Raw genomic sequence first — 22,137 nt, 5'->3', positions numbered from 1 at the left:
GACTTCTCAGGGGGCCCGCCGGCCGCAACAGGAGACAGCCCGGCAGCCGCAGCTGTGCGCCTCCCACGCAGGGCTCCCTCCCTGACCGGCATCTTGTCAGTGGAGGAGCTGCAGAATCTGCTTCTGCCTCCATGCCGTGTGGGCGGGGGGGGGAGGGGCTTCCCCGCACGAGGTCCCGCCCACTGAGCTCCGCCGATGGCGGGGATTCCTCCCGGCTTCCCCGCTAGCAGAGGCAAGGGAGCGCCCTGCAAGCGGAGCCGGAGGGGCCCGAGCGGGGCTCCCATGGTGGTGCTGAGCTCTGGGAAGGGGGGGGGGGGGGAGCCCGGGCTAAAGCGTTCCGGAGGCCTAGACCTCCGAGCACGTGGGCCCTCCCGCCCCCCTGCTGCAGGAGATGAGCCCGGATCCTGCAAGAGATCCGAGACACGGCTCTGCAGCCAGTCCATCCCCCTGTCCTCTGCTGCCTCCTGCAGCTGAGCCAAAAGGCTGTCCATGGCAGGGCTAAAGGTGGCCTGAAGCAAGGTGTGCTAAACAGACACCAAGCTCACACTCTTGCCGTCCAGCTAACTGACTCCCCCTCACAGAACCTCCCATCCTAAGGTGCAGCAAAACCCCACCTACACCAACCTCTACCAATCAGCTACCCCCCACTAACAATAACAAAATCCTCCTGGAGCTACCTTAACCCTTTCTGCTCTTCCTTCCCCCACTCTGGGCCTAGTCATGTATGCCCTGCGCTATTTCTTCTTTCTTTCGCTACGGGCATTTCTGTACAACAATAACAAACAACATACGAGGGGTAAGAAGGCCCTACTCTTTCGAGCTTACAATCTAGGAGGGAGGGGGTAGTGGTACAGTAGGAAGTGGCTGAGGGGAATGAAGTGGTGGGAGGAATGAGGGAGATTGGCCGTTAGGTGAGGGTGGGGTAGGCTTCCCTGAAGAGGTGGGTTTTGAGGGAGCGCCTGAATGTGAGGAGGGAAGACGACAGTCTGATGGATTGGGGCAGTGAGTTCCAGAGGATGGGGGAGGACCTGGAGAAGTCTTGCAGTCGTGCATGGGAGGAGGAGGCCAGTAAATCAACCCCATAGACTCTTTTCAGTATATACATATTGTGAAGTATGGTTTTAAATTTCTCTATATATATTCAATATTGATACAGTATGATTCTGGTTCCCAGGCATCAGTGTTCAGGTCCACCTTTAATAATACTCTTCTACTCATTTTGGAGGGTATATATTGGAGTAGGTGGACCACACACCTTTGGCTAAGACCATGGTCAGTCTGAAAGAAACACGTTAGCAGGGGACTCCTTTTTTTTTTTTTTTTTTTTTTAATGCAAAAAAAGATTTTTACTAGCAGATAGTGTTGCTGGCTTTGTTGACTGTTCTTTGCTGAGTTGTGCACTTCAGATGAATGGGTAAGAGGTCTTTTCTCTTGGTGGTGTTTGGAGAGGTAGGGCATCCCCGACGACTTTTGGCCAAACATTTATAGAAATCAGTCACTTTAGATAATTTTAGCCAGTTGTCACTAAAAAAAGAATTTAGAGGAAATCTTCCCTTGGGGACATCTCTTCAATTGCCGCTGCCTAAGAGGAGATCTCCCTTTACTTTGGATGGTGTTCTTTCATTTTCTGTTGTGTCTCTGAAACAGGGGGCAAAGGAACACAGGCAGCACAAAAAATGGGGTTCTAACAATGTCTTACTTTATCAAAAAAAGTTGGCTTTACATACACTTTAAATGAACCTAATCTTTAACATCTCTACCTTACTTGGCCAAGAATTCCAAAGATTGACCATCCTGTACAATAGCCCCCTAAATACTGTATAAAACATATTAGGGATACATAAATAGAAATGTGCATTTAACCCCCCCCCCCACATACACACACACACCCCTTTGCACCCCCACCCAACCAATAAATACCAGGTAAAAACTGGAATTATTCTCTTATTTTGCAACAGACTAGGATATGCTTGGCAGGTTTTATTAATGTAAATTTGATTACAATGTTGTATTGCCTGGCCAAACCGTATGCTGCTAGAAGCAAGCTCAGCATATTGTATTTTGAACTGCTCGAATTTAAAGAACGCAAAAGGAGGAGGGGGGGAAATATGCAGTTTGCCCATATTCCGAACCTTGCTGTGCCAAGGAAAAAGAGATTTCCTACAGCTATTCCCTTGCAAAGATATGTTTTACATTAAGGAGCCCCAAGTACATTTGCTTCTCACATTGTTAAACTGCTTACAGTCAAAAGTCCTGAAACGGCTTCTCGAGACCCTACTAAACCAGTTTTATGTTACCTTTTAATCAGAAAAATATGCAAGTTTTATAGATGAATGGGTGGGGGGGAGGGCTAAATCCTGGCTTTTGTTTCACTTCGATTCTAAATAGATTATATGCATGACAGGTACTTTTTAAGCAAACAAATAAAGTAGAGTTTATAAAATTTAGATTTTCAAGGAATGTATTTTTTTACAGGATCTTAAACAAATCTTGAATTACTTATTAGTTGATTGGTTGATCTTTGTTTTTCCTTCTAGGGAGATTTGAAAAAAAAAAAGAAAAGTAGGATTTTTCTTTGCAAACATATGCTGTGAAGCTGTACAGAGTCTGAAAGTTGATCTGCAGTGTTTTGTCAGGAATTTCAAGTCAATTCAGCGCTCAGTAATGAGCGACAGGCTTTGCCCGTAGAGCGAGCAGACCATACAAAGAGTTGGAGAGTTAACCACAAGTGTCTCATCTATTGCAGTTTGCATGTTCCTTGGGCTTTGTCTTCAGAGGGATGGAGAAGCAAGCCAGGGAAAGAAGCCAAAGCGAGTGACCTGGAGCAAAGAAAGAGAACTTGGCATCCTTATTTTTTCAACCAGAGGCGGATTGAAGATTATTAATAAAGTAGTTTTTTTTTAACTCTTATGAGTTCATGTTTGGAACTTTGACAAAGCCTGAAGTTTTTTTCCTGAAACAAAGGAGCTGTCTACGTTTTACTGTCTTCCAAGACCATCAGCAGAAGGAGTTGAGAGATTGGTGAAGTTCCTTTTGTTTGTGTTTTGTGATCATTGGCATGCATTTTGACATCTGAAGTCATTCCTTAAAATTCAGAGGCTTGGCAAGTCCTTGTCTTCTTTAAAACATCTTTGGATCAGTTAGAACCAGAGTCAAAAGCCTGCCAGCCTCAATCCCGAGGAGTTTCAGGACATCATTGCACTTGGCTTGGGTCGGTAGACTGGATACAATGCTGGTCTTCAGTTTTATCCTGGTTGGCATGTTTGGAGTTCTGAGGGGATGTCAGATGCCACATGATTGGAGACCACAAACCGAAGCATGCAGAGCAGAGCTGGTGGAAACGGTGGTGTTTGCCAAGGTGCTGGCTCTTCATAAGGATAGCTACAGCGTCTACAATTACCTGCCTTGGCAGTACAACTCTGACCTGTTTTACTCTGCCGAGATTGAGCTGTTGTGTGATCAGGGCTGGGGAAGCATGCTGGAGGTTCCGGCAGGGTCCCGCCTTAATGTCACAGGACTGGGATATTTCAACTGTCACTCATATACTGTAATGGAGAATAACTCCTACTACTTCTTTCTAAGGTGAGTGATCTCTAAACCATGCCAGTTTGTGTCTTGGGCTGCTGAAATAGTAGGTTTAAAATGTTAAGCGATTTTAGGGTTGGTTTCCACCAATTGCAGCCCAATGTGGGGGTTTTTTATGCATAAAAAAATGCATGGGCAGTACTGAACATGGATTCCAATGACCCTAGTTCACTCCAGTGCAGTGCATTCCAGTGCAATCAACAAAAGTAGAACATGTCAAATTTTATTCATGGAACAAATCTTGAATGTGGAAAAACACATAAAAAATGCATGGGAATGCACGTATACTCAATTGTCCTCAACTGAGAGGAAGAGAAAAAAGAGGGGAAAACATATCAGCAACTCACCGGAACACAGAAATTGTGGTGTGAACCAGTCCTTAATCATATGTTCAATGCCCAGGTAATTCTTGTGAGTGTTCCTGGTGGATGCCAAGAACAAGAATTCCATTAAGTATAATTCTCTATTTCCAAGGCATCTTTCCTGACAGAAGTCCTATATCCAAGTTCCTTAAAGAAGGATTCCCTGGAAAAATAATTTTCAATGCATTTTCTGTTATTGATATAGAAATGACACGATCCCTTAAATGTATTTGTTGACTCTTAGGTGACACTGGAAAGGCTCAGGGATAATGCATTCATAATACATTCATTACATGCTTACTTATCTAGCATGTAATAGACCTGTCTATGAGAAGGGAGAGATTTAGTAGTAATACCATTGGAATGCAATGCCTATTTAATATGGATGTGTAGGCTATGCAAAAATTGAATATTGATCGAATCAAGTGCATAGCTCTTCTTGAGAAGAAAATTCATAGAAAGGGCCATGAATGCCCCTGGTACCTATTTCATAGGCTTTTTTGAGTTTGGGCAAGGACAGAGGGGCCCCATGATCCCCTATTGCCCGGGGGCCCCATGAGTTGTCAGTCCGCCCCTGATCCTGTGTGTTTGCGGAGTGTAATAGAAATGCATTATGTTCGTTCCACTTATTTTGGTTACATTGGCACAGCTTTTCTGAACCAGGCTTCCTTCAGAGGTTGCTGGGGGTTTGCAGTGGGCAAACACTGCCTCTCAGATACGTTACCACTGATCTTTTTTTAGTTATCTATAAGGGGAAGCATGCTTCTCACTGACCACCAATGTATGGAGTATTCTTCCCACTGATCACTTATGTAAAGCATTCTTCCCATTGAGCATCAATGTACGGGACATTCTTCCACTTGATCGCTAACATAAGGAACATTTTTAACACTGAGCGCTAATGTAAGGAGAATTTTTCTCACTGCCCACCAATATAAGAGCATTCTTCCCACTGACCACTAGCGCAAGTGGGCTCTTCCCCATCATCCACCAATCTAAGGGTGCCGTACTCCACTGCCCACCAATGTAAGGTAACACTACAATTTTTATGGTTTGGGCTTTTCTTCTAGACATTATTATTTATTTCATTATTATAAATTATTATTATACAGTATTTATAAAGCGCCAACAGTTCGCTCAGCGCTGTACATTACAAAGGGGGACAGAACATGCGACAGTACAGTAACAATACAATGCTAAACACGAGGGGTTCGAGGGCCCTGCTCTTTTGAGCTTACAATCTAGGAGGGAGGGGATAGAGGTACAGGAGGAGATAGCTGTGGGGGATGGAGTGGTAGGAAGAGTGGAGGAGGTCGGCAAATTCAGTCATATAGAGCAAGCCTGGGTGCCAAATACCCTAACCCCAACAGCTGTGGGTGGACATTTTCATCTGCCAACTGTGAAAGAAATTGTGTGTTTGATTACTTCACTTGTGCAAAATTGGAAGTCTTTAAGGAAGGCTGGGCTGCAGATTTTGCCCCTCATAGGGTTTGCCTAAACTCCTTGGAGGTAGTCATATTGGGTGCCTGGATTTCATTCTGTTTCTGCTTATGCTGACTTGAAACATACCTGTGGTAATTGTCTACATTAATCTGTAAACCTCCTGAGGAAGCCAAAGAACTGGCGAAACACGTCGAGCTGGAATTGTTGCATTGGTGTCCTTGAGCCACATGGATTTCCTTGGTGGTTTTAATTGTACATGACTATTGCACCAGAGATAGGCTTGTCCACTCCCCATTACCACCATGACTGTTCCGTACCAACCCCCCTTTCCCCTTAACCAATTATACTTACAAAACACATGACACCAATTTTGGAGTAAATGGCCAACATGGCCTTTTATTAACAACACAAATTTAAATACACCAACCATTCCTTATAACAGAAACCCAAAGAATTGTTGTTGGTCTTCGAAAGCACCCCCAAGCAATCCGAAATGCACCTGCGGACAACCATATACACTAGGCCTCCAGCCGCAACCAACCAGCTCGGAGATAACCATACCGTCCGCAGTGCAGCACCACCACCTTCCAGTTAAACCTTGGTTAACTGGGAATGTCCCCGGGCATCACATACCACCGATGGGTCCCACACCATTGTTTTTACCTTCCAAGATAAGAACCGCCTCCAAAGACCAACAACCGCCCAGGAACCAACATAACCCCCCCTCTACCTGGAGGGACCCAATACTCACCAAAACCAGGGAGGGCGGGAGGGAAGCTCTCACTCCTGACGCCCAGCTCAAACTGACGCCCCCTCACTGAAACCCCCCACCCTAAGGTGCAGGAAACCCCACCTACTCTCAACCTTCCACCAACCAAATACCCCCACTATCAAAACAAACCCCTTGGATCTGCCTTAACCCTTTCTGTTCCTCCTTCCCCACTCTGGGCCTAGTCATGTATGCCCTGCGCCATTTCTTCTTTCTTTTTTGCTACAGGCATTTCTAATCTGTTGTTTTTTAACGTGTAATTTTGTAATAAAAATCCAAATTATTTTATAAATGATAAATTTTTTTGGCACCTTGGCAATCCCTATTCATTTATTCAAATTGGTGTTTCTCATATCTATATGGGATGTGGTGCCCATGATTTCCAGTCTATCTGGAAAAATTATACACTGAACACTAATGTAAACGGAGACTTTATGGTAACACTACAATTTTTATGATCTGGGTTTTTGTCTGGCCATTATTTTTTGTTATGTTATTTTATTATTATTTTTTGTCATATAGAGCAAGCCTGGGTTCAAATACCCTAACTCCAATGCCTCTTTAAGTGGGCTTTATTGCCCAGGAGGTGGAGTGGCTTCTGTATCATGTGAGTGATATGATTGGGGCGGGCTCCCAATCAGAAGACCTGTCGGTGACAACCCAGTCAGTGTGCTAGGAACACGCTATGAGTGCGCTCTCAACATACAATTTCCTGCCACCATGAGTGCATACTGTATATATGGTGACTGGGAATTAAAGCCCACCATTCTTGTTTATGTATATATGTGTTATGTGGTTGCCAAATTCTTTAATCCTTTATTTTTGTATCCACAACTTGCTGAAATCACATTGGATTGCAACAAAAGTAGTGCATGCACTACTTTTCAAAAAGGCACTGCACCGAATCGCATGGTACTGTGGTAATATGAAATCCAATGCAGACAACCGTTGGGGTGCCCTTAGGATTATATTAATACCCGCAGTAAATCGCACATCCATTGCATTTCAAAAACAGTGCGGGAAATGCACGTGGAATATTCGGATGTGAACAAAGCCTCCTAGTTTTTGTTTTCTACGTCTGTGTAGAGTTTAGTAGATTTATTTCATGATGTCCAGTGGTCAGGGGCGGACTGACCATTTGGAAACTCGGGCACTGCCCGAGGGCCCGGGGTCAGTAGGGGGCCCCATGAGGTGCCCCTGGTACCTTTTTCATAGGCTTTTTTTGAGTTTGGGCAAGGACACAGGGGCCCCATGATCCCCTATTGCCCGGGGGCCCCATGAGTTGTCAGTCCGCCCCTGCCAGTGGTTAATTCATATTGGCTGATGTGTTATACTACGTCTGTGCAGAGTTCTAGAATTGGATTATGATTTTGTGTAGGTCTCCGGTTACATTAAGAGTTTTAGTGTTCTAAGCCTGTTTTGGAGGGTAGTAGAGCAATGGTCTGGTCAGGTTTGGAGATATGTCATTGTGTCTTTATACAGTGTAACAACATTGTATTATGGTCCTATGACGTAGCGTAACGTGTCATGTTTTTGGATATATGAGGCTTGAATGATGAGTTAAAATGGTTTGCCTGCAGGAAAGGTGCAATGGTCACCATCTGTTCGAGTTCCGCACACAATCGCAAACTGTTAGTCTAGAAATTGATTTCAAATGTCGGCCAACATGTATCATTCATTGAATCAGAAAAATGTTAAATCCTGCTGACAGCTGTGCTGTAGAGAAAAGCTTTACAATGTAATTTTATACCTTTCTTGTCTACATTTGATCCTCCTGTTTTTTGTTAACATATGCCAAATGTGTGCTATCCATATGACACTGGTAGTTTAAAATAGGATTGTGCTCTAAGCTATTTTTTTCTGCAGCACTGAAATTTAAAGTGCACCTCCAATGAAAACTAGAATACATTATTGCTGCACTGCGCACCTAGTCCCTAGTGATGTCCTCCTGGAGAAACTCTGCCAGTTCTCTTGGTTGAATGATGGCCAACATAATGCAACAACTTTCTATGAGTCCAAGCTGTACTAGGCACACCCCATGGGCTACAGCACTGCAGAGATCAGTTCTGAATTCAAAATGTAAATGCCACTTGTAGGCAGGTTGAAATGCATTGGTACTGGTAAGTTAGTAGCTGGCCCAGACCGGGGGAAAGGAGTAACTGCTGTAAACTCAGTTCCTGGGCTTTTGGTCCAAGCCAGCCCACCTGTGCTATAAAAAGGGGGGAAGGCTGAGCTCCAGGGGAATCAGCGAATTGGTTGGTTCTGCTTGTGGTACCGGGACTTCTGCACCTTGCAGTCCGCTGAAGACACTGGAACTTTTGGAGGCCTCCAAGCCATGGACAATGCCAAAATGGACTCTTTTCTACCATGCACCAGTGCTTGGACTTACAAACAAAATCACCAAAGCAGCTGTATGCGAAATGCAATGTAAGCACTTGATGTATATGCAAATAAACTCTATACGGCACTATCGGCCTATATATTCAGGTCCATGTGCATTAAACCAAACACATAGACACTTTATGTGCTTTATGGCATAATATAATTATTTAAATTTTGGTTTGAGAAGAGGAGATTAAGGGGGGATATGATCTCCATGTATAATACATAAGGGGGGATATGATCTCCATGTATAATACATAAGGGGGGATATGATCTCCATGTATAATACATAAGGGGGGATATGATCTCCATGTATAATACATAAGGGGGGGATATGATCTCCATGTATAATACATAAGGGGGGGATATGATCTCCATGTATAATACATAAGGGGGGATATGATCTCCATGTATAATACATAAGGGGGGATATGATCACCATGTATAATACATAAGGGGGATATGATCTCCATGTATAATACATAAGGGGGGATATGATCTCCATGTATAATACATAAGGGGGGATATGATCTCCATGTATAATGCATAAGGGGGGATATGATCTCCATGTATTATACATAAGGGGGGATATGATCTCCATGTATAATACATAAGGGGGGATATGATCTCCATGTATAATACATAAGGGGGGATATGATCTCCATGTATAATACATAAAGGGGGGATATGATCTTCATGTATAATACATAAGGGGGGATATGATTTCCATGTATAATACATAAGGGGGGATATGATCACCATGTATAATACATAAGGGGGGATATGATCTCCATGTATAATACATAAGGGGGGGATATGATCTCCATGTATAATACATAAGGGGGGGATATGATCTCCATGTATAATACATAAGGGGGGATATGATCTCCATGTATAATACATAAGGGGGGATATGATCACCATGTATAATACATAAGGGGGATATGATCTCCATGTATAATACATAAGGGGGGATATGATCTCCATGTATAATACATAAGGGGGGATATGATCTCCATGTATAATGCATAAGGGGGGATATGATCTCCATGTATTATACATAAGGGGGGATATGATCTCCATGTATAATACATAAGGGGGGATATGATCTCCATGTATAATACATAAGGGGGGATATGATCTCCATGTATAATACATAAAGGGGGGATATGATCTCCATGTATAATACATAAGGGGGGATATGATCTCCATGTATAATACATAAGGGGGATATGATCTCCATGTATAATACATAAGGGGGGATATGATCACCATGTATAATTCATAAGGGGGGGATATGATCTCCGTATATAATACAATAATACATAAGGGGGGATATGATCTCCATGTATAAATACATCAGTGGTTCATATAGTGAACTTGGTGTAGAGATATTCACCCTGAGGTCATCACAGAGGACAAGGGGGCACTCTTTACGTCTGGAGGAAAAGAAATTTAATCTCCAAACACGGAATGGTTTCTTTACAGTGAGAGCTGTGAAAATGTAAAATAGTCTCCATCAAGAGTTGTTTCTGGCCAGCTCAGTGGATTGCTTTAAAAAAAGTCCTGGATTCTTTCTTAGATGCACAGAATATAACTGGATATAACATTTATAGGTAAAGTTGATCCAGGGAATATCTGATTGCCTCTCGGGGGATCAGGAAGGATTTTTTTTTCCCCGCAGGAGCAAATTGGATCGTGCTTTGCTGGGTTTTTTTTTTCTTCCTCTTGATCAACTGTGGATATAGGAGTATAACTTTTTTTTTTTTTTTTTTAATGGTTGAACTGGATGGACTTTTGTCTTTTTTCAGCTGGACTAACTATGTAACATGGACCTAAAAATATAGAGTTTATTTGCATAATGGACTCTCACCTCACTGGGGTATGCCCTGGCAGCCACACTACTATAGTTAGGGTTAGAGGAAGGATGTTGTTCCTTACGAACTGTTATGCTGCATTTGTTCAGTAAAGTTATATTAACTGTTCTAAGCCTGGTCTGAAATTACTCAAAGGGGTGCATGTTGGGTTTGGCGTATCTAAAGAGCCTGGGTCTGTAAAGCACAATTGGGTATGAAGTAACATCATTACAGAAGGGTTAACTCAGCAAGACAAGGAGAAGAGGAGTGTAGTTGCTATGGGAACCCAAGTGAAGGAACAAGCTACAAGCAACCAGTCTTTAGGCATGGTACCTGGTAAGGTGCCAGGTTCTCTGGTAGCGAGGGGGTCGTTATCTGGCTCCTTCCCTAGCGTTCATCCAATAGCAACCAGATCTGAACCCACATTGTGGATATCTATGGCCTAGTTCACTTCCGGTATGGTAAGTGAAGGAGTTATTAAGTGAATGCAAAAAGTCCGCGCTAGGTGCTTGATGGGTCCCCGTTACTGGGATTGAGGTAACAGAGCTACGCTGGACTGGGCACCGGCTCAGCACTCCCCTCCTAATGCAAACATGCAAGTTATAGTGTGTAGTGACACTGGACAGTACACTTCAGAGGAACTCTGTATTTTATTACTGCACACAGTGGAAGCTCATCTCTAAGTCAGGGAAGTGCCTTAATGTTAGGTTCTTCACATGACCGCAGTCTCTGCCTGGTCCCAGGCATTGATGAGCGCTCTACGCACAAAAGGTGTCCCCTTGTTCAGGCCGAAGTAGGCCTCGCACACAACTTGGCGTAGTTGGCATGATGCACCCACACATTCTTTGCAAATGAATTAATATTGCTCACTGCCACTGCATGTAGAATGTACATTGGCTCTTTTTTTCTTTACATGTAGAGGACTGGAGGATTTATCATGGCTGGCCATGAAATTACTCAAGTTAAAATATGTATAAGATATAGGTTTAAAATATATGTGAGTGGGGCTTGCAGGTGAGGGTTGGGCCAGTAGTCATAGAATTAATCTCTGTGTATAAGATACCATGGTAAGAGCTATCACACTAAACCTGTCATTTTCAGCCAGAGTTCTTCTGAAGGTTGCAAGGGGTTCCTTGAGCTGTGGTTGATTGACCACTCACCTGGTGGTGCTTGCATAATTCTGGGTCCAAAGCCACTTGGCCAGCATGACACTAGTGATCTTTTTAGCCGTCTATAGGGGGATATTCTGATCTGATCACCATTGTAAAGGGAGTGTTCTTCCCACTGGCCACCAATATACAGAACATTTTTCCTTCAGATCCAATTATTTATTTTTAGATGAGACCTGAAAATTATTTCAAGGGTTCCTCTGGGTAAAAAAGGTTGGGAAATGCCTACAAAACTGCGACCAGTGAGAGGCCATCAACGTTCCTCCTGGTGAATGCTGGCAATACCAGATCTACTGGTAGGTAAATTATGTGAGGTGGGTTTGCCTATTCTGGTAGATTGCTGAACTGTGCTATAGTGTGACAACCAATTTGTTATATCTTATAGATCGGTCAAATGAACAGAAATTATTTATAGTATTCATTGAAATTCCCTATAATTATTTAAAGGGTCCGTCTACAACCAAAATATTTTCCAGTTCTGAGTAGATACTTTCAAATAGAATCACCTAATTTGCCTTAATGCATTAAAATGAGTGTGTTAACTGGCCCTTAGCTTGGGTTCTCGTTCCAAACATTTACTAACCATTTACCAAAGCCAGGAAAACTCTATAGGCATTTGGTAAGTGATTTGTACAAAATGTTAGTCATTACTGAGTCTAAGCAGTCAGTCTGTTCCAGAACCAAGGGGAACGCTTGCTTCGCCTGGTGATATGGGACTACAAGACGACCCTATAAACATAACATGCGCCCAAGTGTGGTGGCGGTGTACAAATAGACATCTAGCAATTCTCTGAAGACCTTCATCCGCTGAGAACATTTGGCTTCCAGACTGGAAAGTGATGGCCGTTTGAGAGATGAATGCAGACAGTTTAACCTGCTAGGTGGTGATAATCTAATAAAATTGGAGAGTGAGCATTTAATGAGGTGTGACCCTCGCAGGCTGCTGCACAGAGACACAGCCATCAATCAGCAGAACACGCTGGAGAATTCATTGACTGACTGATTATTCCCATATAGCGGGGTAAGCAACCAGTAGATCTTGGCCGGGTGACTGGTAGATCACGATCCGGACTTGCAGACCCACCATCCCAGAGCATCAAACAGAGTACAATGCAGAGGGACTACTTGTAAAGTTGGAGCTGTAGTAGGGAGCAAGAGCCGCATAAGCCGATGCCTCCTCTGTAGAACCGGCTCCTATCCCATGCAGAGTGATACCAACTGCACTCCACCTTTTATCCCAGCTAGTGGTCTCCAGAGTGGTGCCATCAGCAGGAAAGAAGAGATCTTCAGGTCAGTGTGAAGCAATACACTGGGTATAATAGTATAGGGCTGCTTTCACAAGGATGTCTTGCAGTTTTCGACACAGTAGTACGGCAATCAGAGGTTTAAATCTGTGCCCGGTGATCTTTGACTTCTCTCATGTTGTTCAGGTAGATCTCCACCTCTTTGAGGTTGCCTTCTCCTGCCATATAGGATATGCAACATCTCAGACAATCCCTCCTGTCTGTTCAAAAATGTACTGTTTGTTGGTTAGACTATATTTGCACTATGCACCATTGGTTCTGGATGTGCATCTGGATGTTGGGGCATAAAGCTATGATTTGGATGGCTCCACCCAATGTCATGAAATCTTATCCTCTTAATTTTGGGATAAGTGATAGAATGAATGTGAATACTTTCTGTTCTCAGAAGGCTTTACTTTACTACTCACTGATTCCATTGGAGGGTTTTTCATCGCTTTTGTCCCATCTCACCGTATCTTGTATGGTTATGCTGTGGGGTTCCAAGCTCTACTCCATAGCAGCCATAGTTTCCATGCAATGCATGATGGCCAAAAGCAAGGTCTATCCAATGTGCAGCACATTGGCTTTTTTTTTTCTTTACATATTTGTCAATGCACTTTTTTCATGTGTTTTTTTTTCACTCATTGATTGATAGGATGTGGGTCTTCAGGCCTGACCTGAAGTGTAGGAGGTGGATGTGTGGCCCTCAGGTTCCTTCCTCTGTTATTTGGGCATCTCTTTTTCGGAGAGTCCCTAATCTGGTGGTTGGCTTTAGTTTAGACAAAAGGAGAGGGGTCCGCCTTTTGGCTAGTTGTACCAAAGTGCCTCATTCCCGTCAGGAGTCTTGTGCGCCCGTGGATCAGGGAAGTCCTTCCTCTTCGGGAGGGGACCAGAGGCACACCCAGTGCACTTTTCTGTGTGTATCTCACATGGACTTTTTTGGTTCACACATTTCTGGCACACAGAACAGCCCTGTTTCTGATGCATTGAAGTAACGCTTACTGGTCTTTTCGCACACCCAGTCTGTGATTGGACAGTGAAGGGGAAATGACAGATTGATAAGCTCACCTGCCGATCACTCTGTTCTCTCCTTCTATCAGCATGCTAATTGTTTACAAACAAGCTCATCTCTGTTGCTCTGCTCTTTCATCCTATCTGCTGCAGAATAACTAATTGGTTCTTTGTGCTGCTTCTCCCTCCCCCAATCTGATCTCTGCTGTACAGCGGTTTGCAAGATACAAAGTCAAAAATAAATGTAATGATCTATTTGTAGCCAGGACTATAGCTGTGAACTTTTGCTTTTCCTCCTATTGTTGTATTATTCTTCAGTGGAAGGACAGAGTTCAGTTGAAAAATTTTGTACAAAGAAGACCATTCAATAATACAGAAATATGGCAGCCATCTTTAAGGGGACCACCAGGGGGTAGCTATTTTGATGGTGTCTGGTGGTATCTAAGGAGAGAGAAGGAGGAGCTGGATAGGGGAGAGGACACACCTGGAGAGCAGGTAAAGGAGTGTGTGTGGGACTGAGCTGCCTATCTGCAAGGCACCCCACCACTATGGAGATCCCCCCCAGAAGTGCATTTTGAATTCCGTTGTTGGAGACAGTAACCAGGGTTGCCCAGGACCGTGTTGCGAGTGGTTGTTGTCCAAAGACACTTCAGGAAACCAAAGGACAAGCCTCTGTTTGGAGCTTTGACATGGAACTCGCGTGTCTACTCCTTGGGGGAATGTGAGGCATTTGGTGATCACTCTGTGTAATTGGACTGCTTGATAGAGCCTCCCCTCCCTATCCTGATGGCCAAAGTTATACTGAACTGGATCTTGGAGAACGGAGAGAGACTTTGGGAGTGAGAGTGGGACTGATAAGAGCTGAAACTTCAGCAAGCTGAACAAAAAACCTGTACAGAGGGACCGCCACGGGACAAAGGTGAAAATGCAGGAAAGTCCCGCCCAGTCCAGGACTGTTGGGAGGTATGATCTCATCTACCACTGACCAGTGAGGAAAGGACTGTTTAGCCACTATAATGTATTCCTTTTTTCCTCTTGGTACTAAGTATAGGCTGCCCACACTGTTGCAGATTGCTAGAAAAGAGCATTGCCATTGCTTAGCTATCGTTCCCTCCATAAAACATAGATTGTTTTGTTGCTTGTGTGCTCTTTGACATACTGAGTCCTCATGCACACTGGACGTTTTTACAGCGGCTGTTTTTGGCTTTTGGCATTTTTTTCCTACAGCCATTAAACTCCCCAGCATGTTTCCTATGTGTCCATGCATACAAAGGCTTTAATCAGTATTTTTTGGCTGAAAAAAACACCCCAGAACTAGTGGGCTTCTAGAACAGTGTTTCTCAACCTTTTTTCAGTCAAGGCACCCTTTACAATTATGGACAGTCCCGGGGCACCCTTTACAATTATGGACAGTCCCGAGGCACCCTTTACAATTATGGACAGTCCCGAGGCACCCTTTACAATTATGGACAGTCTTGGAGCACCCTTTACAATTAATGCCCAAAAAATAAAAATAAAAAAGCGAGCGCTCTCTCAGCAGCAGCCAATGCACTCAAGGTAATCACAGCAAAACCCTCAAAATACACAAAGATAAAAGAAGTGCGGCGCTAATGAATATATGTCTCAGATGATCTAAAACACAAAATGATGTATAAGCAGAGATCAATGCATCAGATAAATAATAATGTCCAAATAAATAAACGCAGGATCTTGCATGGAAGATAAAAGAACCAGGATCCAACGGTAAAATTGCGCACTCACCGGACGCGCTATAAGAAAGCGCATATGTAGTATGACCACTGGAAATCCCTCATCATGCGGCGACGGTAGATAGCCATCCAGGAACAGGTGATTAGGAGGAGCCAGCAGAGCGTGACATTTAGCCGTCTGGAGCCACGAGGAGGCCCGGCGGCCATCTTACTTCCATGCAAGATCCTGCGTTTATTTATTTGGACATTATTATTTATCTGATGCATTGATCTCTGCTTATACATCATATTGTGTTTTAGATCATCTGAGACATATATTCATTAGCGCAGCTCTTCTTTTATCTTTGTGTACCCTTTACAATTATGGACAGTCCCGGGGGAACCCTTTACAATTATGGACAGTCCCAAGACACCCTTTACAATTACGGACAGTCCCGAGGCACCCTTTACAATTATGAACAGTCCCGGGGCACCCTTTACAATTATGGACAGTCCCGGGGCACCCTTTACAATTATGGACAGTCCCGAGGCACCCTTTACAATTATGAACAGTCCCGGGGCACCCTTTACAAATATGGACAGTCCCAAGACACCCTTTACAATTATGGACAGTCCCAAGACACCCTTTACAATTATGGACAGTCCCGAGGCACCCTTTACAATTATGGACAGTCCCAAGACACCCTTTACAATTATGGACAGTCCCATGGCACCCTTTACAATTACGGACAGTCCCGGGGCCCCCTTTACAATTACGGACAGTCCCGGGGCACCCTTTACAATTACGGACAGTCCCGGGGCACCCTTTACAATTATGGACAGTCCCGAGGCACCCTTTACAATTACGGACAGTCCCGGGGCACCCTTTACAATTACGGACAGTCCCGGGGCACCCTTTACAATTACGGACAGTCCCGGGGCACCCTTTACAATTACGGACAGTCCCAAGACACCCTTTACAATTATGGACAGTCCCAAGACACCCTTTACAATTATGGACAGTCCCAAGACACCCTTTACAATTATGGACAGTCCCAAGACACCCTTTACAATTATGGACAGTCCCGAGGCACCCTTTACAATTATGGACAGTCCCGAGGCACCCTTTACAATTATGAACAGTCCCGGGGCCCCCTTTACAATTACGGACAGTCCCGGGGCACCCTTTACAATTACGGACAGTCCCGGGGCACCCTTTACAATTATGGACAGTCCCGAGGCACCCTTTACAATTACGGACAGTCCCGGGGCACCCTTTACAATTACGGACAGTCCCGGGGCACCCTTTACAATTACGGACAGTCCCGGGGCACCCTTTACAATTACGGACAGTCCCGGGGCACCCTTTACAATTACGGACAGTCCCGGGGCACCCTTTACAATTACGGACAGTCCCGGGGCACCCTTTACAATTACGGACAGTCCCGGGGCACCCTTTACAATTACGGACAGTACCGGGGCACCCTTTACAATTACGGACAGTCCCGGGGCACCCTTTACAATTACGGACAGTCCCGGGGCACCCTTTACAATTACGGACAGTCCCAGGGCACCCTTTACAATTACGGACAGTCCCGGGGCACCCTTTACAATTATGGACAGTCCCGAGGCACCCTTTACAATTATGAACAGTCCCGAGGCACCCTTTACAATTATGGACAGTCTGGAGGCACCCTTTAAAATCATGGACAGTCTGGAGGCACCCCATTCTAAAATGTGAAAAACTATTCTAATAGTTTTATATAATGCAGCAACATCCATACATGTAGGACACCCAACATTAGAGGGGATTCATTCTTCCAATGCAAATACACTTTGGCACACTGGTACTGACTAGTATTCCAATGTTTCTCTTCTCCCTCAGTTTTTTTCTCCATCACTGAGCTAATGTGACCCCAACACTGATGGAGAGGAACGGGGGAGGATCAAACTAGGATGCTGTGCAGGCAGCTGACATCCTCCTTATCCTGATGATGTCATTGGTTGTCAGGACGCCGATGGCTAGAAGGTCATATTGGTGCACAATGAGAACCTTTGGCTTTGTGTAACTAATAGACAGGCTTGTTCCACCCGCTGGCTTTTATACAAGTTTTGGGTAATTTTAAGACATTTTGCAAAGGCATCCCTGAAGAAACCTCAAGGCACCCCTGCCTGGGCACCCTGGTTGAGAAAGGCTGCTCTAGAGGACTTTTTTTAGCTGTAAAAACACTCTTTAATGCTGAAAGACTTAGTAAAACGTGGCAAACCGGCATTTTTGGATGTTTTTTTAGCACATTTTTGTTTGTGTTTGAAAAAACGTTAAAAACTCAAATGCAGAAAAACGCAGCTAAATGCTAATCAAAAATGCTGAAAACGTGCGTTTTTAATGCAACTTTACAGCACTAACGCTGCCAGCGTTATTAAAACGCCCCGTGTACATGGAGCCTAATTGTCTTTTCTCAGATTGTTGCTGTTCAAATAAATAGTTAAAATACCCAAGGTGTGTCAGTAAGTGCTGGGTGAGCCAAGTGTGTCATCTCCAATGACAGAGACATTCTATCCAGCGGCTCCTCTGGGGGGTGGCACTACATACGTATGAATACAGAGCTGCATTCATTTTTTGATCTCTTATATGTGCCTGGAGATCAGTGTGTGTTCTATCAGACGTGCTCAATTCACAACAGAGATGTGCTTTTATGTGGAGCTCTGCTTTGTAGACATGCTTGTCGTGGCTCTAATTCATTTCTTCCAGCCATGTTGGTTCTTCTCCATTCCATCACTTGGCATTGTTATATCTCTTTCAGGCAGAATCTGTTTTTTCTTGCTTCTGTAATCTGAAATATTATTCACATTTCTTCCACACATACTCCAATGGGGACTGTCTGGACACAAAAAGAATATTTGTAGGTCCCCATCCTTCTCTAAGATTTGCTGCTACCTGTATATATATTTGTTTCTATTGCTGGCTCCTCTTTCCTAGAAATATGTATTTGCCTTTAAACCAGAAATGAAGCACCTAATCGCAACCAAACCGTCAGGTTATTCCAATAGTCCCAGAGGACTAGTATTAGTATTTCCAATAGTCCCAGAGGACTAGTATTAGTATTTCCAATAATTCCAGAGGACTAGCATTAGTATTTCCAGTAGTCCCAGAGGACTAGTATTAGTATTTCCAATAGTCCCAGAGGACTAGTATTAGTATTTCTAATAGTCCCAGAGGGCTAGTATTGGTATTTCCAATAATTCCAGAGAACTAGTGTTAGTATTTCCAATAATCCTAGAGGACTAGTATTAGTATTTCCAATAGTCCTAGAGGACTAGTGTTAGTATTTCCAATAATTCCAGAGAACTAGTATTAGTATTTCCAATAGTCCTAGAGGACTAGTGTTAGTATTTCCAGTAGTCCCAGAGGACTAGTGTTAGTATTTCCAGTAGTCCCAGAGGACTAGTGTTAGTATTTTCAGTAGTCCCAGAGGACTAGTGTTAGTATTTCCAGTAGTCCCAGAGGACTAGTGTTAGTATTTCCAGTAGTCCCAGAGGACTAGTGTTAGTATTTCCAATAGTCCCAGAGGACTAGCATTAGTATTTCCAATAGTCCCAGAGGACTAGTGTTAGTATTTCCAATAATTCCAGAGGACTAGTATTAGTATTTCCAGTAGTCCCAGATGATTAGTATTAGTATTTACCATTGGTCCCAGAGGACTAGCATTAGTATTTCCAAAAGTCCCAGATGACTAGTATTAGTATTTCCAATAGTCCCAGAGGACTAGCGTTTGTATTTCCAATAGTCCCAGAGGACTAGCGTTTGTATTTCCAGTAGTCCCAGAGGACTAGTATTAGTATTTCCAATAGTCCCAGAGGACTAGCGTTTGTATTTCCAGTAGTCCCAGAGGACTAGTATTAGTATTTCCAATAGTCCCAGAGGACTAGTATTAGTATTTCCAATAATTCCAGAGGACTAGCGTTAGTATTTCCAATAGTCCCAGAGGACTAGCGTTGGTATTTCCAGTAGTCCCAGAGGACTAGTGTTAGTATTTCCAATAATTCCCAGAGGACTAGTATTAGTATTTCCAAAAGTCCCAGATGACTAGCATTAGTATTTCCAATAGTCCTAGAGGACTAGCATTAGTATTTCCAGTAGTCCCAGAGGACTAGCATTAGTATTTCCAGTAGTCCCAGATGACTAGTATTAGCATTTCCAATAGTCCCAGAGAGAGTGTCCTCTTTGTTGAGATGTACTTTTGCTCTGTAATGGTCTCTCGGGTGGCATTGACAGAAGCAATAGACTGGCCAACTCTATAGGCCAGCACAGTACCACCGTGATGGCTCCCTTCCTCCCTATGGGGGGGATTTACTAAACCTGAAACACTCAGAATCTGGTGCAGCTGTACATGATAGCCAATCCGCTACTAATTTCAGTTTGTTCAATTAAGCTGTAGCAATAAAGCCGATTGGTTTGCGTTCAGCAGTCGATTTTATCAGCGTTTCAAACGCTAAACGCGGCAAGTTGCGTTTATAAGCGTTTGCATTTAAAAATTTTTATTTAACTCTTCCAGTTCCCGATGCTGTCCAGAACCTTTTTTCATCATGAAAAATGCATGCAAAGCGTCCTCAAGGTACTCAGATGGACAAAACACTGAACACAGGATGTTCCTACCAAGCTTGTCACACATTGTAATGACCAATTCACACCTCAGACCTCTCCCACCCTTGAAAACAAAAGATGTGTTAATGACCATTCACACCTCAGACCTCTCCCACCCTTGGAAACAAAAGATATGTTAATGACCAGTCACACCTCAGACCTCTCCCACCCTTGGAAACAAAAGATATATTAATGACCATTCACACCACAAATTCCTCATGAAGACCCCCTGCCAGGTGACCTTAATGACTCCCTCCACCAGACACCTTTCCCACCCTTGGAAACAAAAGAAATGTTAATGAGCAACTCACACCTAAACTAATCTCAACACATCCTGCTGTCTCTGCTTCTACTCTCTGTATTTCTCTGAAACAGTCTGAAATAGTTAATAATTTACCACTTTTCAGTGCATTCTGGGCATTTGGGAGGTTCTCTTGTGCTTATCTTTAAAAAAATGCTTCTAAACGCAAACGCACATAAACAGACTTTTTTTTTACCTGTTTTCCAGTAGTCAGTTTCCATTGTTCAGAAGTGTCCCGTGTACATGGGGCCTTAAGCTGGCATTTGTTTTGTTTGCATCCTATGGGACAACGGGGAATCCCACTGACAGCAGATGAGTCATGGTTGTTGGTAAAGACAAGGCGGGGGGGGGGGAGCGGGGGCCTGCTTGCTCGCTCCTTAACAACCCGCGCTATTCCGAATGAAACAAAACGAGTTCTGAAACTGAATTTGTTCCTCTAAATATATCAGCCAGGGTGTATTCCTGAAGTGCTACCCCTTTACATATTTCTAAATGGCAGCACAGTGGCTAAATGGTTAGCACTTCCGCCTGGCAGTACTAGCGTCCTTGGTTCAAATCCCAGCCATGGCACCACCTGCCTGGAATTTGCATGTTCTCCCTGTGCCTGAGTGGGTTTCCTCCGGGTACTCCAGTTTCCTCCTACACTCCAAAGACATGCTGGTAGGTTAATTGGATCCTGTCTAGTATGTGTATGTATGAATGTAAGTTAGGGACCTTAGATTGTACACCCCTTGAGGGTTAGGGACTGATGTGAATGTACAATATATATGTAAAGCACTGTGTAAATTGACAGCACTATATAAGTTTCTATAAAAATAAATGAGTAGAAAAATCAGGAGCACCACATGACTACATCACTTCCAAAATGTAAATACTTTAGTTCCATTTAGCAATTTATAAATATAGATGGCATATATAGAACATAACAGGAGGATAACCACCATGGTGATGTGACTTGCAGCTTGAAGGTGGCCCATTCATTTCCCATATAGCTCTGATTTGTATATTTGCAGTACGAAATGCTTATTTACACGTATAATTTGTTTTTGTTAAAATAGACCAGGGCCTCCCATAGTGAGCATTGCTTAGTGGTCCTGTCCCATGGGGCTTCTCTGAAAACGGTTAAAAAAGTGGAGGGGGGTCCCCATATACCATAAACAGCTGCAGGAATAGAGGAAGCCGTCTGTAATTAGAGAGCATTGGGAAGGTTTAATGTACATCCACTGCCTTCCGCTTGCAAAAAAAAAAAAGACGACTATGAGGGTCAAGGCAGACTGGAGCCTGTTATCTCCCCCTTCCGTCTCCTTGGAATGATTTCCGGACATATGAAAACACTACACATGTGCTGCATACTTTCCCATAGAGGAGTAGGAGCAGAGAAGGGATCTAGTACAACTTTGGTGGTAATTGCCATTGATGTCAGTTAAAGAGACTCTGTCATCAATAATTTGTGAGTTTGGGTTCACATATATGCGGTTTGGATGTGGTTTGAACCACATCCAATCTGCATGACATGTGAAATAACATTACTTCCTATGGTGCCTGTTCACACACTATATTTTGGCAAAAGTATTGGTCGGCCTGCTTTTACACACTCATGACCTTTAATGGCACCCCAGTCTTAGTCCGGAGGGCTCAATATT

General features: G+C 43.7%; 1 protein-coding gene across 1 annotated transcript in view; it reads left to right on the top strand.

The window, feature by feature from the left end:
* Positions 1 to 2,553: 2,553 nt before the first annotated feature.
* Positions 2,554 to 22,137, top strand: part of LOC149444976 (coiled-coil domain-containing protein 3-like) — a 44,431-nt gene continuing 24,847 nt past the window's right edge. Inside the window, exon 1 of the mRNA XM_089654333.1 lies at positions 2,554 to 3,582. Within this exon, the coding sequence (XP_089510459.1) occupies positions 3,230 to 3,582 (353 nt within the window). The 5' untranslated portion in view covers positions 2,554 to 3,229. The remainder of the gene's footprint in view (positions 3,583 to 22,137) is intronic.

The sequence above is a fragment of the Staurois parvus genome, unplaced genomic scaffold (assembly GCF_062004578.1).
Source record: "Staurois parvus isolate SC_StPar_1 unplaced genomic scaffold, SC_StPar_1.0 ptg000757l, whole genome shotgun sequence".
In the NCBI taxonomy this organism is placed as follows: Eukaryota; Metazoa; Chordata; class Amphibia; order Anura; family Ranidae; genus Staurois; species Staurois parvus.
Note: the sequence above shows the minus strand (reverse complement) of the source record. Positions and strands in the feature narration are given on the sequence as shown.